This window comes from Trachurus japonicus, chromosome 18, assembly GCF_045865225.1.
Source record: "Trachurus japonicus isolate A0001 chromosome 18, Traja_1.0".
Taxonomy (NCBI): Eukaryota; Metazoa; Chordata; class Actinopteri; order Carangiformes; family Carangidae; genus Trachurus; species Trachurus japonicus.
Window position 1 is genome coordinate 13,087,019 of NC_140924.1, and position 18,450 is coordinate 13,105,468.

Below are 18,450 nucleotides of genomic sequence, written 5' to 3' on the forward strand. Positions count from 1 at the left end.
TATAGACTCTCTACCTAGTCTAATAACCTGAGCAGCGTCAGAGAGTTTACAAAAAATCTACTTTTTCAATCTCAAAAGTCAAAGTAAAGCCACCATACTATTCCTGTAAAGGACAAATAAAGTTGAATCTGAATCTCCTTTCTGCTAACTTTGGTAGATGGTAGAGTTCAAGGCTCGAGCTGGTCACAAAATGTCAACTAATGGTTTGTGTTGTAATGTTAATTTTGCAAAGCATAAGTTATTTCTTGAATATAAAGAAAAATGGGCTAATTATATCTGGTTTAAATCAAAGCAGAACCTATTGCCAGTTGAAAAATGTATATTGTTCAGAACCCTATGTGACTTTGCCATTGGATAGTTCCAAGAGATCCTTATGTGCCCAGTTGAGGGCTGGGATTCTCCCTCTGGCAATAGAAATAGGTCGGTTTAACTCAGTACCTAAGGAGGAAAGACTATGCACATTATGTAATTTCAATGTAATCGAGGATGAACTGCATTTTGTGTTTCATTGTCCGTTATATGACGAAGCCAGGCAGTTTTTGTTTCAGAAAATGCAAAATGTGGAGTTGTTTTGGGTTGATGATGAGGTAAAGTTGGAATGGTTCTTCAGAAAAGAAGTCTTTACTATAGCTAGCTACTTTCATAAAAAGTGCCTGGTCAAAAAGAAAAAGTGAATTATTGTAAGTCCTTATAGGCTGGGTGCCTTAATTGGTGCATGACACTTAAATAAATATAAATTCATTCATCCAAATTCATTCATCAGGAGACAACAGCCAATCGGCATCGCACTCATCACCTTATTCCCACTTTATCCCCAGGCCTCCTTTGCGAAACCAGACCCTAATGGCAATGAAACAGTTAAAGTGAAACATCAAAGTTGGAGGAAATATCCAATCACCATAAAACAGAGGTCTGAAATTTCTATTTCAAGGCTATAACTGTAATTTTACAAGACAAAAGTCATAATATTGTAAGAATTGATTGGTTTTGTTTGGCTTCTTAGCAATAGAAGAGTCTCAGATTCTTCGCAATCTTTTCATTGTCCCGATGCTACTGGTGATGATGATGATGATGATGATGATGATGATGATGATGATGATGATGAGCTAAAACATTAAGGATCTCCTTCTTTATGGATCATGTCCTAATCCTAACGTGGAACTTCACAGGAGGCTCCATGTACGTTCCTCGTTTTAAAGCTTCCGATATTTAACCTCTAAATCAAGACAAAACCCAAAATTAAAAACTTTATTCTCATCATATTACAACATTTTTCTTGCGAAATTGCAGCTTAATTCTCATTTTAAGACATATAAAGTTCATATTGCGAACTTTAAACAAAAACTTTTTTGCTGAAATTTAAGATTTTCTTCCGTAAATGTGGCCCTAACACTGTGTCATGTAATACTAAAATATATAATATGATACAGAAATGTAGATTATCACCCTAACCACAGCTAGCTCCAGTATGGAGGTTGATAGTTTTAGTACCATTTAGCTCTGACCGGTCGACACCAAACCTCTTCATATTGAATTTAACAATAATAATAATGAACTGTATATTCGTCATACAGGAAATGCAGCCGTGAGGTTTTACAACAAACAAACAAAACGACCGGCACCAACATGAATGGACATCAAATGAAGATAAAAACATGAATCAGAGGTGTGGGTGATAGCGAGGGTCACATTCATCCTCCCCAAAAATAACACGACAGGTGATGTTAAAGTGAAAAAAATAATGAATGAAAGCAAAAAGTGAGCAGGATAAATGGTGAGTGGAGGCTGGATGTCACGGTGGGGGAGGGGAGGGATGAAAGTTCATAACTCCAGCCTGTAGGATTTGTACAATATGAAGAGTTACATAACGCAGAGCGCTCTGATCTCTCTCAAACATGAAAACACATCATCCGTGTGCCGTTGAAGACACAGCGAGGCTCCGACGTCACCACGGAGACGCTGGAAAATCTTTATTGAAACAGGTTGAAAGGGACAAATAGTGTTTTTGTCACAAGGTCATAATTCACGGCGCAGTTCATTTGTCAGCCGGAGTATATTTAGCTCTCTGTTCATTTGTTTCTGGGAGAGACAAATTTGACTCTCTCTCTCTTTCTCTCTCTCTCTCTTTCTCTCCCACACACTCCACACTCGCTCGCCCTTCCCCTGAAGTGGGTGGTGAGAGAGTGAAGGAGAGGAAAGCCATAAAAAGAAAAGAGAACCACAACCATCCAAAATTAAAAATAACATATTTTTTTCTTTCTTTTTTTTTAAACAACACAGGCTGGAGAGAGAGAATATGGAAAACCATTGATAATATCAATTCTGTTTTATAGACGTAACGTTTGACTGGTTGTTTAAAGTCAACAGTTCATCCGTAAAAGTCAAAATAAAGTGAAACATGGTCACGAGTCAGTTTGTTTAAAGCAACAGTTCAAAACCAAAACAAATTGAATCTACTTTTAGAAAAACAGCAAACACTGCTGGAAAGAAGAAAAAAAAAATCCCCTGAACCAGTGAATCTATTTTTACTTGATCTTTTTGCTTTCAAACTGAATTATGTCGTGATCTTAAAGATTTTATGTAGCTGGAAATTATTAGCATTGATTTTCCTGCGCTGTGTTTCCTCAAGTTTTCAACAGCAGATACTGTAATGGATGGAGGAGCTGTGGCGTTGGCTCGGCCGCTCCGTCAGGACACAGCTACATCCTGTGATGTCACGTGTTGGCTTGTTAGCCTGGTCATTAGCTAACAAGCTAACAAGTCCCAAGCTGGTTAGCATCCCCACTGCAGTATACTGTAATGGTTATTACAATAATGGCACCATTTCTTCACCATACTCCTATGGAAATGTAATACATGTAGGCCTATATACAGTGGATTTATGTTAAATATACACTTGTCATAATACAGTATGTTATGATTATATAAAGACCTAGGGCTGAAACTAACGATTATTTTCAATATCGATTAACCTGTAGATTATTTAAATGATTATTCCATTTGTAGTTTGGTCAATAAAATATTAAAAAATGTCAATCAGTGTTTCCCCAACCACCAGATGACGTCCTCAAATGTCTTGTTTTGCTCATAAACCAAAGAGAGACTCAGTTTATTGTCATAAAGGAACAAAGAAACCAGAAATATTCACATTTACGTAAGAAGCCTCTTCTTTTTTTTTTTAAACTACCCAAACCGATTATACAATTATCAAAATAGTTGACAGTTAATTTTATAATCGATTATTGTTCGATTAATCGATTAATTGTTGCTGCTCTAATTATATATGAAACCTATTAGAAACTGGAACAATTTACAACTGTAAAAACATAAATATACTGACATTTTATTATATTATGAAAGATATTGCATATGACAGGAAGTGTGGGCCCAGCAATGAGATAAATTAGCTAATAGCTATTAGTTTTACCCTATAAGGAAGAATGACACGTGTCTGTATGTAGCGTGTATGTAGTGTGATGGTGATGTTGCAGTGTCTGACATGAATATGAATATTGCATCATAATAGTAACGATGTGTTGTGTAGTGACACAGGTCGTTGTGTTGTAACGTTGTGGTTCAGTGTGTATGTGAGTGTTGTGGTCCTGGTTGGCTGGTTTTGTGTAGTTTACAGGGGGCGGTGTTATATGCAACTGTGTGTATAGTGTGTGTGTGTGTGTGTGTGTGTGTGTGTGTATAGTGTGTGTGTGTGTGTGTGTGTGCAGACCCTCCAGCCACTCCACTGTGCTCCTATGGACTGAATTCTCTTCATCTATTTCTTTCTATTATCCTCTGCTTCCTTTGTCTTCCTTTGTCAGACAGCTTTTCTTTGTTTCACTCCTCCCTCTCTCACTCTCTCCCTCCTCTCTCCCTCCACCTCTCCCTCCTCTCTCCCTCCTCTCTCTCTCTCCTCCACCTCTCCCTCCTCTCTCCTCTCTCTCTCTCCATCCCCAGGATGTGGCTGTGGGTTGATTAGAAAATGCGTGGCACAGAATAGGCAATCCATCACCCTGCCAAAGCTCGCCACTTCCGCACATGCGCCGGTCGACACACACACACACACACACACACACACACACACACACACACACACACACCATCATCTCACTCTGCTCTTCCTCATTCCCCCTCATCATCCTCACAGATACCTTCCTAAGTGTTTGCTTTAATGTTTTGTTTAATGTTTCCTTCACCTCTCTTCGCCCTTCAAACCCTCTCTTTCTCCTCCTCCTCCTCTTCATCCTCCTCCTCCTCATCTGCATCCACTCGTTCACCCCTGGCAGCCGCGGCTCTTTTGTTTTTATGGATTATCCCGGTGGTAATTTCCTCACTTCGATTATTTACAGTGGAGAGTCGGGAGGAGAGAGGAGAGAGAGGAGAGAGAGGAGAAAGGAGAGAGGAGAGAGGAGAGAGAGGAGAGAGGAGAAAGGAGCGCGGCCTCATTTACAATCAAATATTTATTAAGCTCTCGTATGTTCTGACAGGAGGACGATCATCATCATCATCCTCTTCATCTCTGCTGTTCTGCTGTGCTACAGGCTTTTTTCACCAACAAATCATCTTTATAGTGAAAAGAAAAAAAACTACTGAGACCACAGAGGAAATCTGTACTTTGTGTTCTTCTCACTGCTGCTTCTTTTAGACCTACTGTACAGCAAGGTTGTTGTTTTTTTTTTCATATGAGTTGCGTCAGCCAATCAGGACGCAGGATGTGCAGCTCCACACCACACACCTGTGATTGTAGCAGTAGTATATGTACCTGCACTTCTAGGATATGTGTGAATAGGAGGAGGAGGAGGCTGATTATATTTGTATAGAAGGAGATTCTTCATCTTTAGTCTCATTATAATCATCATCATCACCAGGACATTGAACAGACTGTGCAACAAAAAGACAGATTCAGCTGTTTGATTGGTTGTTGTAATATTCTTGAACCATACAGCGTTTTCTCTCAAAATATAAAAATTTTAATTTTTGTAATTTCATGACTTCACTTTCTTACAGTAATAATGTGACTTTATTCCTCTAATTTCAAGAGTTTAGTCTCAAAACTTCAAATTATTTCCGTAGATTTCTGTATCTGTTATGTCACGCTGTGTCCTTTATAGATTTCAGTGGTAATTTCAAAAACTGTAAATCCCCAACTGTAAATCCCCAAAAACTGTAAATCCCCAACAACTGTTTTTCCGCTCAGAGGCACAAGAATCTAAGTAACTACACCAGATGTTGTATATGTTGTGGTTATCAGGTTAAATCACTAAACTTGACCAGAAGCCATGTCAATACTTGAATCTCAACATTATGGTTTTTTACATTTTTAATTACTGTAATATGACTTTATTCTCCTATTATTATGAGTCGATTCACAAAACTTCAATTTCATTCCCTTAAATTTCTGTATCTATTTATTCATTCTTATGTCATGTTTTATTCTATAGCCTACAGTAGATGTAAGTCGTAATCTGAAATGCTGTAAATCCCCATTTCTTTTAATATTATGAGTCAATTCTCCTAATATTCTGACATTATTCTCCAAACATTATGGGTTTATTCATAAAACTTCCATCTTTTTTGTTTTCCTTCAGTGTGACATTAACACTTCATCCTATGATAGGACCGATCCAGTCAGGACACAGGGGTGTTTTTATGTCTTCTCAGAGAAGCACTGATCGAATGCAGCAGATTGATTTAAGGTTCAGTGCCAGTGGATAAAACTCAGTGAGTGAATGATCCTCATTAAATACAGTTTTTTTTCATCAACATCATCAACACCTGCCTCATGTCACCGGCTTTAACTGGTAAAAACAGTGAGTTGACCAATAGAGACAAAAGACAGAAGATAAAAACCCAGTTCCTTCTGTCCGCTCGTCCTCCCATGAGTCCATTCTGCATCACTACCACCGCTCGATATCCAGCCGGGGCAACAGAGAGCTCTGGGTAATGAAATGGCCACCGGCCGCCTGAATCTGCCTCCTGCCATCCATCATCAGCTGATGACGAGGTCTTCTCCTCATCGGGCCTCGTTAGGATTCGATCACCTCTAATGATGACACTTCATTTAACGGGCTGTGAGGTTTTCCTTTTTTCTTTCTGTGCGGATGCTGCTGACACAGAGATTCGAACAGGAAGGAGGAGGAGGAGGAGTGAGTCCAAACTCGGGACAGTGTTTTGAGTATTATCATGTTTACGCTCCCGGAGTGATTATCTAATCTGCTCAAAGGGAGAACAAAGCTCGTAGGGCTTTGTCATGCTTTTGCACTGCTATGCTTTTGCTCTCCACTGTGTGGGTGGTCTCGCCCACTTTTGATTAATAATAGGTTTGAGCATTAAGAACGGGCTCAGAACCTGAGTGCAGAGACAGGGACTGAGCTTTGTTTGACTTGTGTAAAATGAATGTCAAAATATCCACACAGTGACTCAGAGGTAGAAGTGATCCCACTCTTTACAGCATAATATCCACATCCAGCTGAAAAGCATATTGAGAGATTCTCTGCTCGGTTGCCAGGTCCTTTTAATGCTTGTCTCCGGGTGTTTTATCGGTGTATTATGAATTTCTTAAGATCGTATGTGTTTTAATGCCAGGCCTTTTTTGTCGAATGTGACAGTTTGTGCTCTATAGGTTCGACACGCTCCTGTAGAAATGAAAGGCAGCGATGGTGAACCGGTTTGGCGGCTTAAAGGCTGCACAGTTCCTCTGCTTTTGTTGGGAAATCGGAGACGTGGCAGTTTGTCAATTGATGGTTATCTGGTTGTTAACTGTAAGAGCCCGTGAAGAGGCCGTGGCCCCCCCTGAAGTGCAATTCATCACCGTGGCTAAAATGGTGCATCGCATCATCACATCACCGAGTATTAACAGGGGGCTCAGAGATGCAGGTATCAGTTTATCTGCACTCGTGCAAACAGCTTGATCACTTGTGCCCATCCAATCCTATTAGGACGGGCCGGCCGCTCCGTAAAGGCCCCGGGTCAGCAAATAGAAAGCACTTCAGCTGCATAAAAGAGGATGACAATTACAAGAAGAGCCAACGACACGGAGACCGCGGAGCTGGCCACCTGCTCTGTGCTGCAGGAACAGCACACATCCAGACTGATAGAGCTGGATTTGACTTTATGGAGTCAGATGCAAACACAGATGCAAAACTGAAGGCTGTAAATGATGAGGTGAATCCCATCATTGTGACATTGCTGTGTCCAGATGACAATGATGAGTTGGCAAAACAACAGAGGGAAACTGTTAGCTAACAAACATGTGTTGCTAGTTGCATTTGATGTTTCAAAAGATAGCAGAGTACCAGACTTATTTGCGGTACAAAGATCAGCAGAGGTCAAATCTGTCCAGTCTAGTAACAATGATCTATCTGTTCTAGCAAGACAACAGTCAGTGTTTACCGAGAGCTAATGCTAGCAGTAGCTCTACCAGTAAACAACAAGACTCCCTATGTTTGATGATGCAACTATGATGTAATGTTTCAACGGTCTGTGGTTGCTGATGTAAATAACAGCAGTTACAAGCTCACATGCAAAACTGAGCTTTACTGATCAATTTGACCAAACATGGGAAAGTTAGCTCCACACAGGTCCAACATAGCGTGGGAGCTCTTTTATTTACAGAGGACGTGACTACAAACCAAAACCTTGGTGTACTTCTCTCAGCAATCACCTTGTGTTTTATTCGATGTTACGTCATCATGTCAAGGTTAAATTTCTTCATCTACTACTGTATATCACAATATCTCCTCTCTGTCTCTCTCTTCCAGCAGTGAGCCCCAGTTGTGGCCGGTGGGCATGGTTTTGGAGGGCAGCTCAGAGGCGCTGTGTCCCCCCCCATCTCTGGAGCTGCGCCCATCCTGCAACAAGAGCCAGTCCTCGCCTCCTCTGAGCACAAGCTCGCAACCCCACGACGGAGTCTTCCCTGAGGACAAGGAGCCCGTCAAGTACGGCGAGCTCATCGTCTTAGGGTGAGATACCGAGAGTGTGTCCGCTGCTGTACAGTGCATCGTCTTTACGTTATGTTTGAATGGTATAAGACTGGGATGGTCAGTTCCTGGTCTTTGAGTCAAACTCTAAGTAGGGTAGACCTGGTCCAGTGAGATCCAGTCTAAGTTTGGCTTTTGAAGAACTGAATCTACAAGAGTTCACAAGTGTCCATTTGGTTCCCATTACCTGAGATTGGACCCAGGTCTGCAATCAAAACAACAATGGCAAACAAGGCTTTAATAAAAACAGACCAACCCCAATCATCCATTGGTGGATCTCTGAACAGGCCAACTGTGGACAAGCTCAAGGGTTCAAAAGGCCCCAAAATGTTTTAGCAAGCCTTTAAACCTGTCCAGCATCCAACAGATTCTCCAACCTCTTGACCCGTGATGGGAATTTATTGATTTTAATAATGTTGGTTTACGTGCAAGCAGGAGTCAAGCTAACTATGAGTTGCAGGCCCTTAGCTTCATATTTACTGTCAAACAGTAAAGATCAATCTGTTCTATCTCTTTTCATACTAAGGTAATCACACCCTAATTTTAGCGTCCTATTTGAGCTGTCCCTTTATGGATCTGCCTCACCAGTTGGATTTGAGATGCTATGGAGAAGCCGAACAGATGGATTTCTTGGCTCAGAGAACCAGACCGTTAGTTTGCTGAGTAAGTTGCCCACAATGGACAGTAATAAGAAAAAGCTCTTTAGTACTTATCCACTGCTAAATCTGTGGCCGGCTTCAAGGACACCAGCTTCTGAGTAGCCTCTTAATATTCTGGATTAGTGTGACAATAACGCCGTAATCACAATAAGCCCTTTCATTCCTCTCATTGGGCAGACTGGGCACCAGTCAGGTGAACGACTCTTTGCCCAATCAGCTGTAAAATACCTTACAGAAGACCGTTATCTCAGTCAATTAGTCCGAGGGAAAAAGAGCTAATTCGATCTTCATTCACACCGAGGCCAATTTAGACCTTAAACTCCACGAGGAACAAACAAAAAGGCAGACAAATGGATGTGTTGTATAGATTGCATACAAGTGTGAAGGAGGGATATCTCTCCCACAGGGATGGTGTGGTGCTATTCCAGGCACAGAGACACAGACATATGCTGCCACTCCTCGACCTATTGATCCATGCACTGATGGATGATGAGAACGACTCGCTTGTCCGTCCATGTGATTACAGAGAGAGGGGGAGATTACCTGTCACTGACGTTTTACAGCATCTGTCTAATCATGGCTTCTCCGGGTGCCACTGCAGGACACGACTGGAAGGAGCGGGGGTTGATTATTAAAATGAAACACTCATATCGCTGATAACCAGTCAAGACAAATGATGTTTTATTTGGACTTCTCATGTCCCACCGACCAAGAACCAATCTGGGTTTATGAAATCAGACTCAGCCCTTATTGACCTGACTGATTGAATCAGGTTCACTATGGACAGTGGGTTATAAACAGGCACATAATGTATTAAATCTGTTCAATTTAATACAATAAAAGGAACATATTGGATTTCCTGATGTAGTCGTTTGGTTTAAATGTTATTTCAAGTGATCATATTCGGAGCGTAAATATTAATCTGGGGCATTCTCATGTTTAGTGACCTAGTGGTTTCCAGTAAGACTACGGTTCAATCTGCAAGTCTGATCTTTCACAAGAGGTTGTAACTGTGGTGTTTGTGTGATTAGGACCACTGAAGTTTTATAAATCTGTGTCCAGAGTCACTGAAGAAAATAGGAAATAATCAGTAGATCAGATACTGGTGATACAGGAGATACTCATTGTAAATGAGCAACTCCACATCCCCTCTTGTTCGACCTGCTTGATCTTCTGATGAACAAAATACAAAACACATCACCATCTGTCTCAGTTCTTCCTCCTTCTTTCATCTTCTCTACATCACTGTGTGTTTGAGGCTAAAAGAATAGTCTAGGGCTCCTTGTAATTTGACCTGAGGTGTTACACAGCAGAGCTTTCAATGCAAATACCTTTGGTCGTCAATGTTTGACCACATCTAACCCTTGGTTCACTTGCCCGCCTTTTCATGTTGTCCTGCTCTTCACCTGCTCTGGAAACCAAAAACCCTCAATTAAGGAAAATAATTATGGGATATCTAATGCATACTACTAATAACATATCCTAGTTGGGATATATAGGAATGATATAGGAGAGCTGTATCATGTGATGTTTCTGAAACCAAGGCACCCTAAAGGAAACATAGATGTTACTGGGATAAGTTAATACATTAAAACTGTAAAACTGTTTAATTCAATTGATGTGACAGTTAAGTGCATTTTATTCTTCTGATTCACAGGCACAATGGGTCTCTGGCCAATGGGGACAAGGGTCGCAGAAGAAGTCGTCTGGCCCTTTACAAGAGGCCGAAAGCCAATGGGGTCAAACCGGATGTTATCCACAATGTGTCAACACCTCTGGTGTCAAAGGTGAGCAATCAGAGTACAGTTACTATAGTGCAAGAAAATTATACAACAAAGTTCATCTGTAATGGAAGTATCATCATTTCTATTGAACAATGAAATCACAGTAAAGGATTTAAAGCTGAAATTGAGCCGATGAACTTGGAGATAACTACTGAGCATTAAAGCAGTGGGGTATAACGGCGTTCCCCTGCAACAGGAAATGTTCTGTGGGTAGATGTTCCTGGAGGAAAGTCCTTCATGTCTCCTTGTCATGTGACCGGGGATCATGTTTTTTTCCATCGACAGGCACTCAGCAACAAAAGCCAGCACAGCATCTCCTACACACTGTCACGGAGCCACTCTGTCATTGTGGAGTACACCCATGACACCAACACAGACATGTTTCAGGTCAGTGTACATGCGCACACACACACACACACACACACACACACACACACACACACACACACACACACACACACACACACACACATGTGCCAACTCAACACTCTAACTGTGACCTACTGTAGAAATAGAACAGCAGGAGTGACAACAGAGGTGTGTTCAACGTGACCTGGCGCATTGTATCAGCACGTGAAATTAAATCAGATTTATATTTATTAAATCAATAAATGATGATTCCGTCTATTTGTTGGATACAGAATGTTTATTATTGATGCAGATGGTGAAATTATATCTTTCTATCATGTTTAATTGTGGGATTTTAGATGTTTAGATGTTGAAAGACAGATTTGTCTATGTGGGCTGACTTCCTGTTGGAGACGCACTCTAGTGGCCAGTTAGAGGAACTGCAGCGTGCGTCACTTTAGTGTTTCAGATTTTTACTGAAAAACACATTTTCCCATCGTCTTTTTTTACGAACATTGGATTCTTGGAGGTTATACATTCGTAAGACTATCTCGTGTTCAGTTTCCATGACAACATCACAATATTTTTCATCCAAATTGGAAAAACACTAATGCACATCTGCAGAATCTAAGTAGGATGTTTCTAGCTACTACAGTGAGAGAGCTTTTTGACATCTTTAAGTCCAGTATTTAGCTCTTAGATGCATCCACATGCCAATCAGTTGGTTGTTTTCAGAGATCACACAGCTAGCTTGTTTTAAACCTGTGCTCTTTAGCGGTCCGAGCTAGGCTAATGCAGTAATTAACATCCAGATGAGGTCAGCATCAGTCGTCCTCTTGCTTCCTTCACCTTTATTTACCTTCTGCTGTTCCTCGGAGGTGCCAACAGTAAGTGAACCTGTGAGCGCTGCAGAGAGTCAATGAGCAGAATAACACACAGAGCTCTGAGGCAGCACAGAGGTAATCTGTTGGCAGATTTGTCAGACGACTGGAGAATGCAGCGTCATGAGAGTAAAAGAGAGAGAGAGAGAGAGAAAGAGAGCGAGGGCATCAGAGAGAAACAGAGGGAGGAGAGAGAGTCTGAGCCAGGAGGGAAGACAAAAAGACTGAGGAGATAAGATACACAAGAGAAGATGAGTCACACATCGTCTGCTCTCGGCATCTCCACCACCTTCTCTCATCATCAAGGAGATCCACACTGACGCCCAGTCCGTCCACGTCTGTCTGTGCTCCGTTCAGGGCCTCGTTCACCTATTTTACAAACAAACACACACACACACACACACACACACACTCCTTCACTTAACCTTTAGATTCATCTTTCAATGCACCTGATACGGTTTTGGTTGATATATCTGCAGCGGTGTGAATAACACAGTACAATGACAGTTCGGTTTGACTTTTCTTAAAGGTGAAAGTGAAACCAGTTCAGTCCAGGTTAGTGCTTCAGTGAACTCACTGCTGCAGTCAGAATGTGTTTTCCTTGTTAAAGTAAACTGAGTGTAGTTGTTAAGAGCTAAACTTGACTTGTTTTCAGTTCTTGAAGGTGTTGTACTTCTCATCCTAAAGGCCTCTTCGTTTCTAGAAACCGATGAGTCCCAAGTATTTGACCTTTGTTGGGGTTGACACCTTGGTGGTGGTACGAAGAGTCATTGAACTCACCATCATGTGGGTTGTTAGAGTCACCTGGGCCGAGGTCTGACTCATCAGTGAGTCACTGTCCTCATGTGGCGTCTAGGATCACATGGGTCAAGGTGTGAACACGAGTTTAACACCATTTGTTAACCAGCAGTCGCTTGCAAGCTGCCGCTACAATCCAGGTTTTATAACCACAGCATCGTCTGATAGTTTCTCCAAGTCAGAGACAAAGACTGGGCCATTACTTCAGCTCAATTTACTGTAAAATGGTCAGGTAGTTCATAATTAGAGACAGTCTAGACCATCTCTTCATGAAAATATTCACAAAGACCCAACAGTTCCAATGGAGAAAATGGAAATAATTGCAGGAAAAACGTCTTTTTAAGAGACAGAAACCTTGAGACAAACCAGACTAATGGTGGACGGACACCTGACTCGACCGGTAGGCTACTGGAGAGTTTTGAAAGTTGGAAGTTGCTAAATCTAGTAACATCAAGCTTTGGATATGGCGCGGTCCTTTTTAGGGATGTCTGAAATTACATTACAACCTTTTTCCAAGCATGAATATGAGGATATACTGTGATGTTTGCAACCACAGGTGAGACGGATATGGTTGTTCTTGCCTCTTTTAAAGGAGGTCATCTTAAACAAAGGGGTCACACACACAAATAACTTAGTCCGACCACATCAGCAGCTCCATCTCCAACCTCTCCTGTAGAACCAGCACCACTGTTTCAATCAATCAATTTATTATTTAAAGTGCAAAATCACCATGGTAAATGGTCTCAATACACTTTACAATAAAATCGAGTACAATAATAACAGACAATAAAACAAAAGTAAAACACCAGAGGAAAAGTTAAGAATTAGTTTAAACCAAAATATTGGGTAAAGAGGTATGTTTTAAGACACTACTTATAAATTGCAGTGGATGTAGCTTCTTTGGTATCTAGTGGGAGGCCGTTCCATGAAAAAGGATTATATTGTCTGACTACATCCGTCCTCTCCTGGTTCCTGCAGATCGGCCGGTCCACAGAGAGCATGATCGACTTCGTGGTGACGGACACGGCGGGCAGCGGCAGCAGTCAGGGTGGAGGTGCAGCCGGGGAGGGAGGAGGAGGAGGAGGTGGAGGAGGAGGTGGAGGAGGTGGAGGTGGAGGAGGAGGAGGTGGAGGTCAGTCGGCTCAGAGCACCATCTCCCGCTACGCCTGTCGCATCATGTGTGAACGCAGTGCTCCCTACACGGCCCGCATCTACGCCGCCGGCTTCGACTCCTCCAAGAACATCTTCCTGGGGGTGAGTTGCTCCTCTCTGCTGCTCACGAGGGTAACCGTGGCAACCGTAGTGAGAGCGACAGCAGCAGGGACACGACTGTGTGTGCCGCCGCCGCCGCTGCCGCCCACGGGTGACATCATAGCTGTGAGGATGCATAAGTGTCAGTGCACGTGACCTGGTCTGAGGAAGTGTGTGTGTTTGTGTAGGGGATGTGTGTGTTAGTCATGTGTGCGTTATGAAAGATCTTTGTGGCCCTGAAGTGTTGTTTTCTGTTTGTGATACTGTTTGAAGCTGCAGATTCCTACATTTGTAGTAGTCAGTGAACGTGACACATGTAAGAAGTCTTATAAACTACATATAGTTAACATTGTAAATTCATCATTGATACTTTTATAAATATGACAGCTGGTATTTCATAAACATTCACATATAGAGGATGTGTATACGTTGGAATTTAATTGAATTGAATTGAATTGAATTGTGTTGTATTGATTCCCCAAGGAGGGAAATCTGTTTGTCCCAGCACCACACAACAATAAAAAGCAAATACACAATATACACTGCTCAAAAAAATAAAGGGAACACTTAAACAACACATCTTAGATCTCAATTAATGAAATATTGCAGTTTAAAATCATTATTCAATATATAGTAGAGTGTGTTGAGAACAAAATAACATAAAAATGATCAATGTAAATCAAAATTATCATCCCAGGTTGATTTCACACAGGTGTGATATAGGCTACTTGGAGTTACAATGTGTTGTTTAAGTGTTCCCTTTATTTTTTTTGAGCAGTGTATATAAAAATAGACAGATAAATACTCTTGGCACACACACAACATTCATTCATTAAAAATATCACACATCAACCTTATAAGTGACATATATGGTGACATAATGAGATGCACCGGCAGTATACTGTATCTCATTTATATTTATGTAACCCGTTTTTACCGAATTATTAATGAACACGTCTTTACTTCAGTGTGTTGTTTTGGTTGTGAGTGTCTCCGTCCTTCGGCTGAAGCTGCTGGAACAAAGTGACTCTGAGTGCAGACCAATAAAAACCTCTTCTCATGACGACATGACGTCATCTAATGCAACATTCATCAGGACCTCGACAAGTAGGCCAGCAGTCAGAGAGATGACGTCAACAGGCAGAGCTCAACACACACACACCAACACACACACCGAAAACAGTGGATACACAAACAAATATTTCCTTTTATTAAAAAACAGATCTTTACTATTTCTCTGTGGTGTGACTTCTGACCTCTGAGCAGATAAAGCTGTCGTTGTGCCATAAATAAATAATGTACGCTTAAAGAAGCAGTCCTGCAGATTCTCCATTATAACAGATCCACTTATCTTCTTTATGGTCTGTTGGTTTTCAGCACGTCTGCATAGTAGAGTCTTGTTAATGGCTGTTTTCCCGACTCAAACTGCACAACAACCCAGACTCTGTAGTTTGGTTTTATAAGATGGATGAGATTTACTTTGTTGCGATTTAAAGGGACGACCCATGTACAGCATCAATATCAAGACTAAAACTCAGCAGGATTTCTTTTAGATTTTAAATTTTAATACCATTTCCAGCTGAAAGCTCGTCCCTAAGCGTAAAAGCCAAAGAATGAACTGAAAGATGTTTTTTTTAAAGCATCCTGTAGAGCTGATGCCCTGTGGATTCATTCGTTGCAGAGATTAAACTCTTACACGTCGTAATTCAAACCAATTTAAAGTGAAACACTGATGAGTACAGCAGTGCAGTAATTCTTGGTCTGAAAAACAACAATGAATTTTCCTCCAGAGCAACAAAAAACCTTTGCAGAGCCTCATCGTGCAGTGTCCTCCCGATCCTTTTGTGTTGAAATCAGGGTAAACATGCCAGAAACCTGCTGTTTCATTTAATGAGAGCTAATTTGTGTTCATAATACGACCCCCCACCCCCACCCCCAACTCCTTTTTCTCTCAGGAACAGGTTTATTCTTATGCATGGGTGTATCTCTGCGCATTAGTCAGTACAGTAGTCGTTCTGTACCGAGCTAAATATAGACGCAGAACAAAAGCAACGTTGGCTGTTTTTCCTCTGACATCCACCTCCACTACATCCCCGTGTGCCTCCCCATCATCCCCCTAACCTCTGCATCTGCCTGCTCTGTGTGTGTGTGTGTGTGTATCTGTGTGTATGTATGTGTGTGTGTGTGGTGGTCTCTAAGGAGCGAGCTGCCAAATGGAGGACGTCGGACGGTTTGATGGACGGCCTCACCACCAACGGGGTGCTGGTGATGCATCCAGCGGGAGAGTTTGTGTCTGAGCCGGCTCCGGGCGTCTGGAGGGAAATCTCGGTTTGCGGCAACGTCTTCGCCCTGAGGGAGACCCGCTCGGCCCAGCAGAGAGGAAAACTGGTAAGCTGAGGCGGCGCTGATGGGAGACGAGTTCTATTTTTGGTCACAAGACTTAAGGCTGTTGACCTTGACTTGACCCCAAGAAGTTGAAGCCGCAGGGATGAAAAACGGTCCATCACATGTAGAAGAGATTGAAGGATGTATAGAGGCGTGTTTCCACTGCAGGAACTTCGGGGTTTTATGGGGCCGGTGGAAGGCAACTGGACGTCTTTACGGCTCTTGAAGACATTTCGCCTTTGATCCATGAATAAACCTTTTGGGCCAGAACCAAAAAACCCCCCAAAAAAGTTCAGTTGCCTTCAGTTGCAATGCTTAACTTTTTGATTTTTTTTTTTAAACAAATTTTAACATTTTTTTCTAGAATTAAAAAAATAAAAAAAACCTTGAAATGTTACCACTTTTATTCTAGAAAATTTTAAACTTTTTTTTTTTTTTAAGAAATCTTACCACATTTTTCTAGACCTTTTTTTTTAGAATTTGTTTTTACTTTTTTGGAGAAATTGTAACACTTTTCCATAAATTTCTCTTTAATCGTTCCAAAAATTCACACCATTGGCCCTAATTTGAACATACATTGACTAAAAAAGTAACATTTTTCAGTCTCAGAACAAATATTTGTGTATTTCTGGTGTTTGCTTCAAAATTTTATCCAATGGGGGTCCGTGGTCTTATTTGTTTCAATTTAGGGGTCCTTGAAAAAAAGTTTGAGAACCACATGCTCTAGAAAATCCAGTCAAACACCTTAGGTGTGAAAGATGTTGAGGTTACTGGTCGTATGTCTTGATGACGACTCTTGACGTAACCTCAATTTGGAAACAAGTGAAAATCTAATGAAAAGACAAATATCACAGAGCTCCTTGTAGACAAAACATCGGTTCTCGGTATCAGTCTCTTGAGTTGGAGAGAAAATGTTGGAGGTTGGATCAGATACGCAGATTCTCTGATAATAACTGTGATTCTTCCCTCTTTCCTCTTCCCCCCCGGCTGTGTTTCCTACTTCTGTGCTCCTCTTGAGGTTGAAAATGAGTCCAACACCCTTCAGGACGGCTCTCTGATCGATCTCTGTGGGGCCACCCTGCTGTGGAGGACCCCCGCCGGACTGCGCCACACCCCCACCCTCAAACAGCTGGAGTCCCTTCGCCAGGAGCTGAACGCCGCCCGGCCGCAGTGTCCTGTGGGCTTCAACACTCTGGCCTTCCCCAGCCTGGCCCAGCGTGAGATCGTCGACAAGAAGCAGCCCTGGGTCTACGTCAACTGCGGGCATGTGCATGGCTACCACAACTGGGGCTACCGCAAAGAGAAAGGCCCCGCCGGCCCCGGGGGCACGGCGCCCGCCAGCACCGGGGAGAGGGAGTGCCCCATGTGCCGGCGAGTGGGGCCCTACGTGCCGCTGTGGCTGGGCTGCGAGGGGGGGTTGTACCTGGATGCCGGACCGCCCACTCATGCTTTCTGCCCCTGTGGCCACGTATGCTCAGAAAAGACAGTGGTGGGGTGGAGCCAGATCCCGTTGCCCCACGGCACCCACGCTTTCCACGCTGCCTGCCCCTTCTGCGGCACCTGGTTGACGGGGGAGCAGGGCCACATCAAACTCATCTTCCAAGGCCCCGTCGACTGAAGCCCCCAGACCCTTCGGAGCCGCCGCCGCCACCACCACCACCATTGGTCTGGACGGGAGGTAGAGCTGCTCTAATTTCTGTGTGCTAGAACAAACATCTGAACACTCAAAAGTGTGAGTTTAAAGGAGGAATCACTGATGCCAAGTACAGAGAAAGGACTGTTGATGTGACGAACTGAGAACGACATGCAATAGTAGACGCCAAGGCACATGGACTATGAGGTGTATGGAGAAGATGTAAATAAACTGTGTTGAAATGAACGCGTTGTTTAGTTCTTTTATTGACTTCTCTACGAATATAGATGGAGAGACATCAAAGGATCATTTAGTTTTAGACCGGTTTTCAAACTTTAGCTGCAAGGCGATGCAACATTATCCCGGTTGTTAGGAGTTGCTAGTTTGCTGGACTGGCTTCTAGGGGAGACACAACGATGGCGTACATGCTCTGCAGGAAGTGACGTCCTAGAAAACATGCAATCTTTACTTAGCTGTGCCTAAACCCAACCAATGGCTTCACTTGCTTTTTGCTTTTTACCCCTATTTTACACCTGTACATGTCAGTTTTACTAAACTTAACCAGTCGGGAGTTTTGGTACGATTCTACGTCACTTCCTGCAACTTTCCTGCATCTAGCCACAACCGGGGGGGGGTTACGCAGTATTGATAAAACGTCACTGTGCTGTCCTGAGATCTCAAACACGCCATCTGTGCAGTGCTCAGAGCAGATCTGTGACTTTTTAAACAGAGATAACA

General features: G+C 42.4%; 1 protein-coding gene across 7 annotated transcripts in view; it reads left to right on the forward strand.

The window, feature by feature from the left end:
- The window catches only part of peli3 (pellino E3 ubiquitin protein ligase family member 3), a 62,664-nt gene extending 44,706 nt beyond the window's left edge, over positions 1–17,958 (forward strand). For 2 of the 7 annotated variants that reach the window (XM_085760217.1, XM_085760215.1), the window contains exons 2-7: positions 7,755–7,955; positions 10,290–10,419; positions 10,702–10,803; positions 13,422–13,697; positions 15,894–16,082; positions 17,098–17,958. In XM_085760217.1, coding sequence (XP_085616343.1) covers positions 7,783–7,955; positions 10,290–10,419; positions 10,702–10,803; positions 13,422–13,697; positions 15,894–16,082; positions 17,098–17,697 — 1,470 coding nt within the window. In that variant the 5' untranslated portion in view covers positions 7,755–7,782 and the 3' untranslated portion in view covers positions 17,698–17,958. Of the gene's footprint in view, positions 1–794; positions 911–7,754; positions 7,956–10,289; positions 10,420–10,701; positions 10,804–13,421; positions 13,698–15,893; positions 16,083–17,097 lie in introns of those variants that run through there. The other 5 variants (XM_085760220.1, XM_085760219.1, XM_085760221.1 and 2 more) reach the window with 4 other exon arrangements.
- Positions 17,959–18,450: the final 492 nt, after the last annotated feature.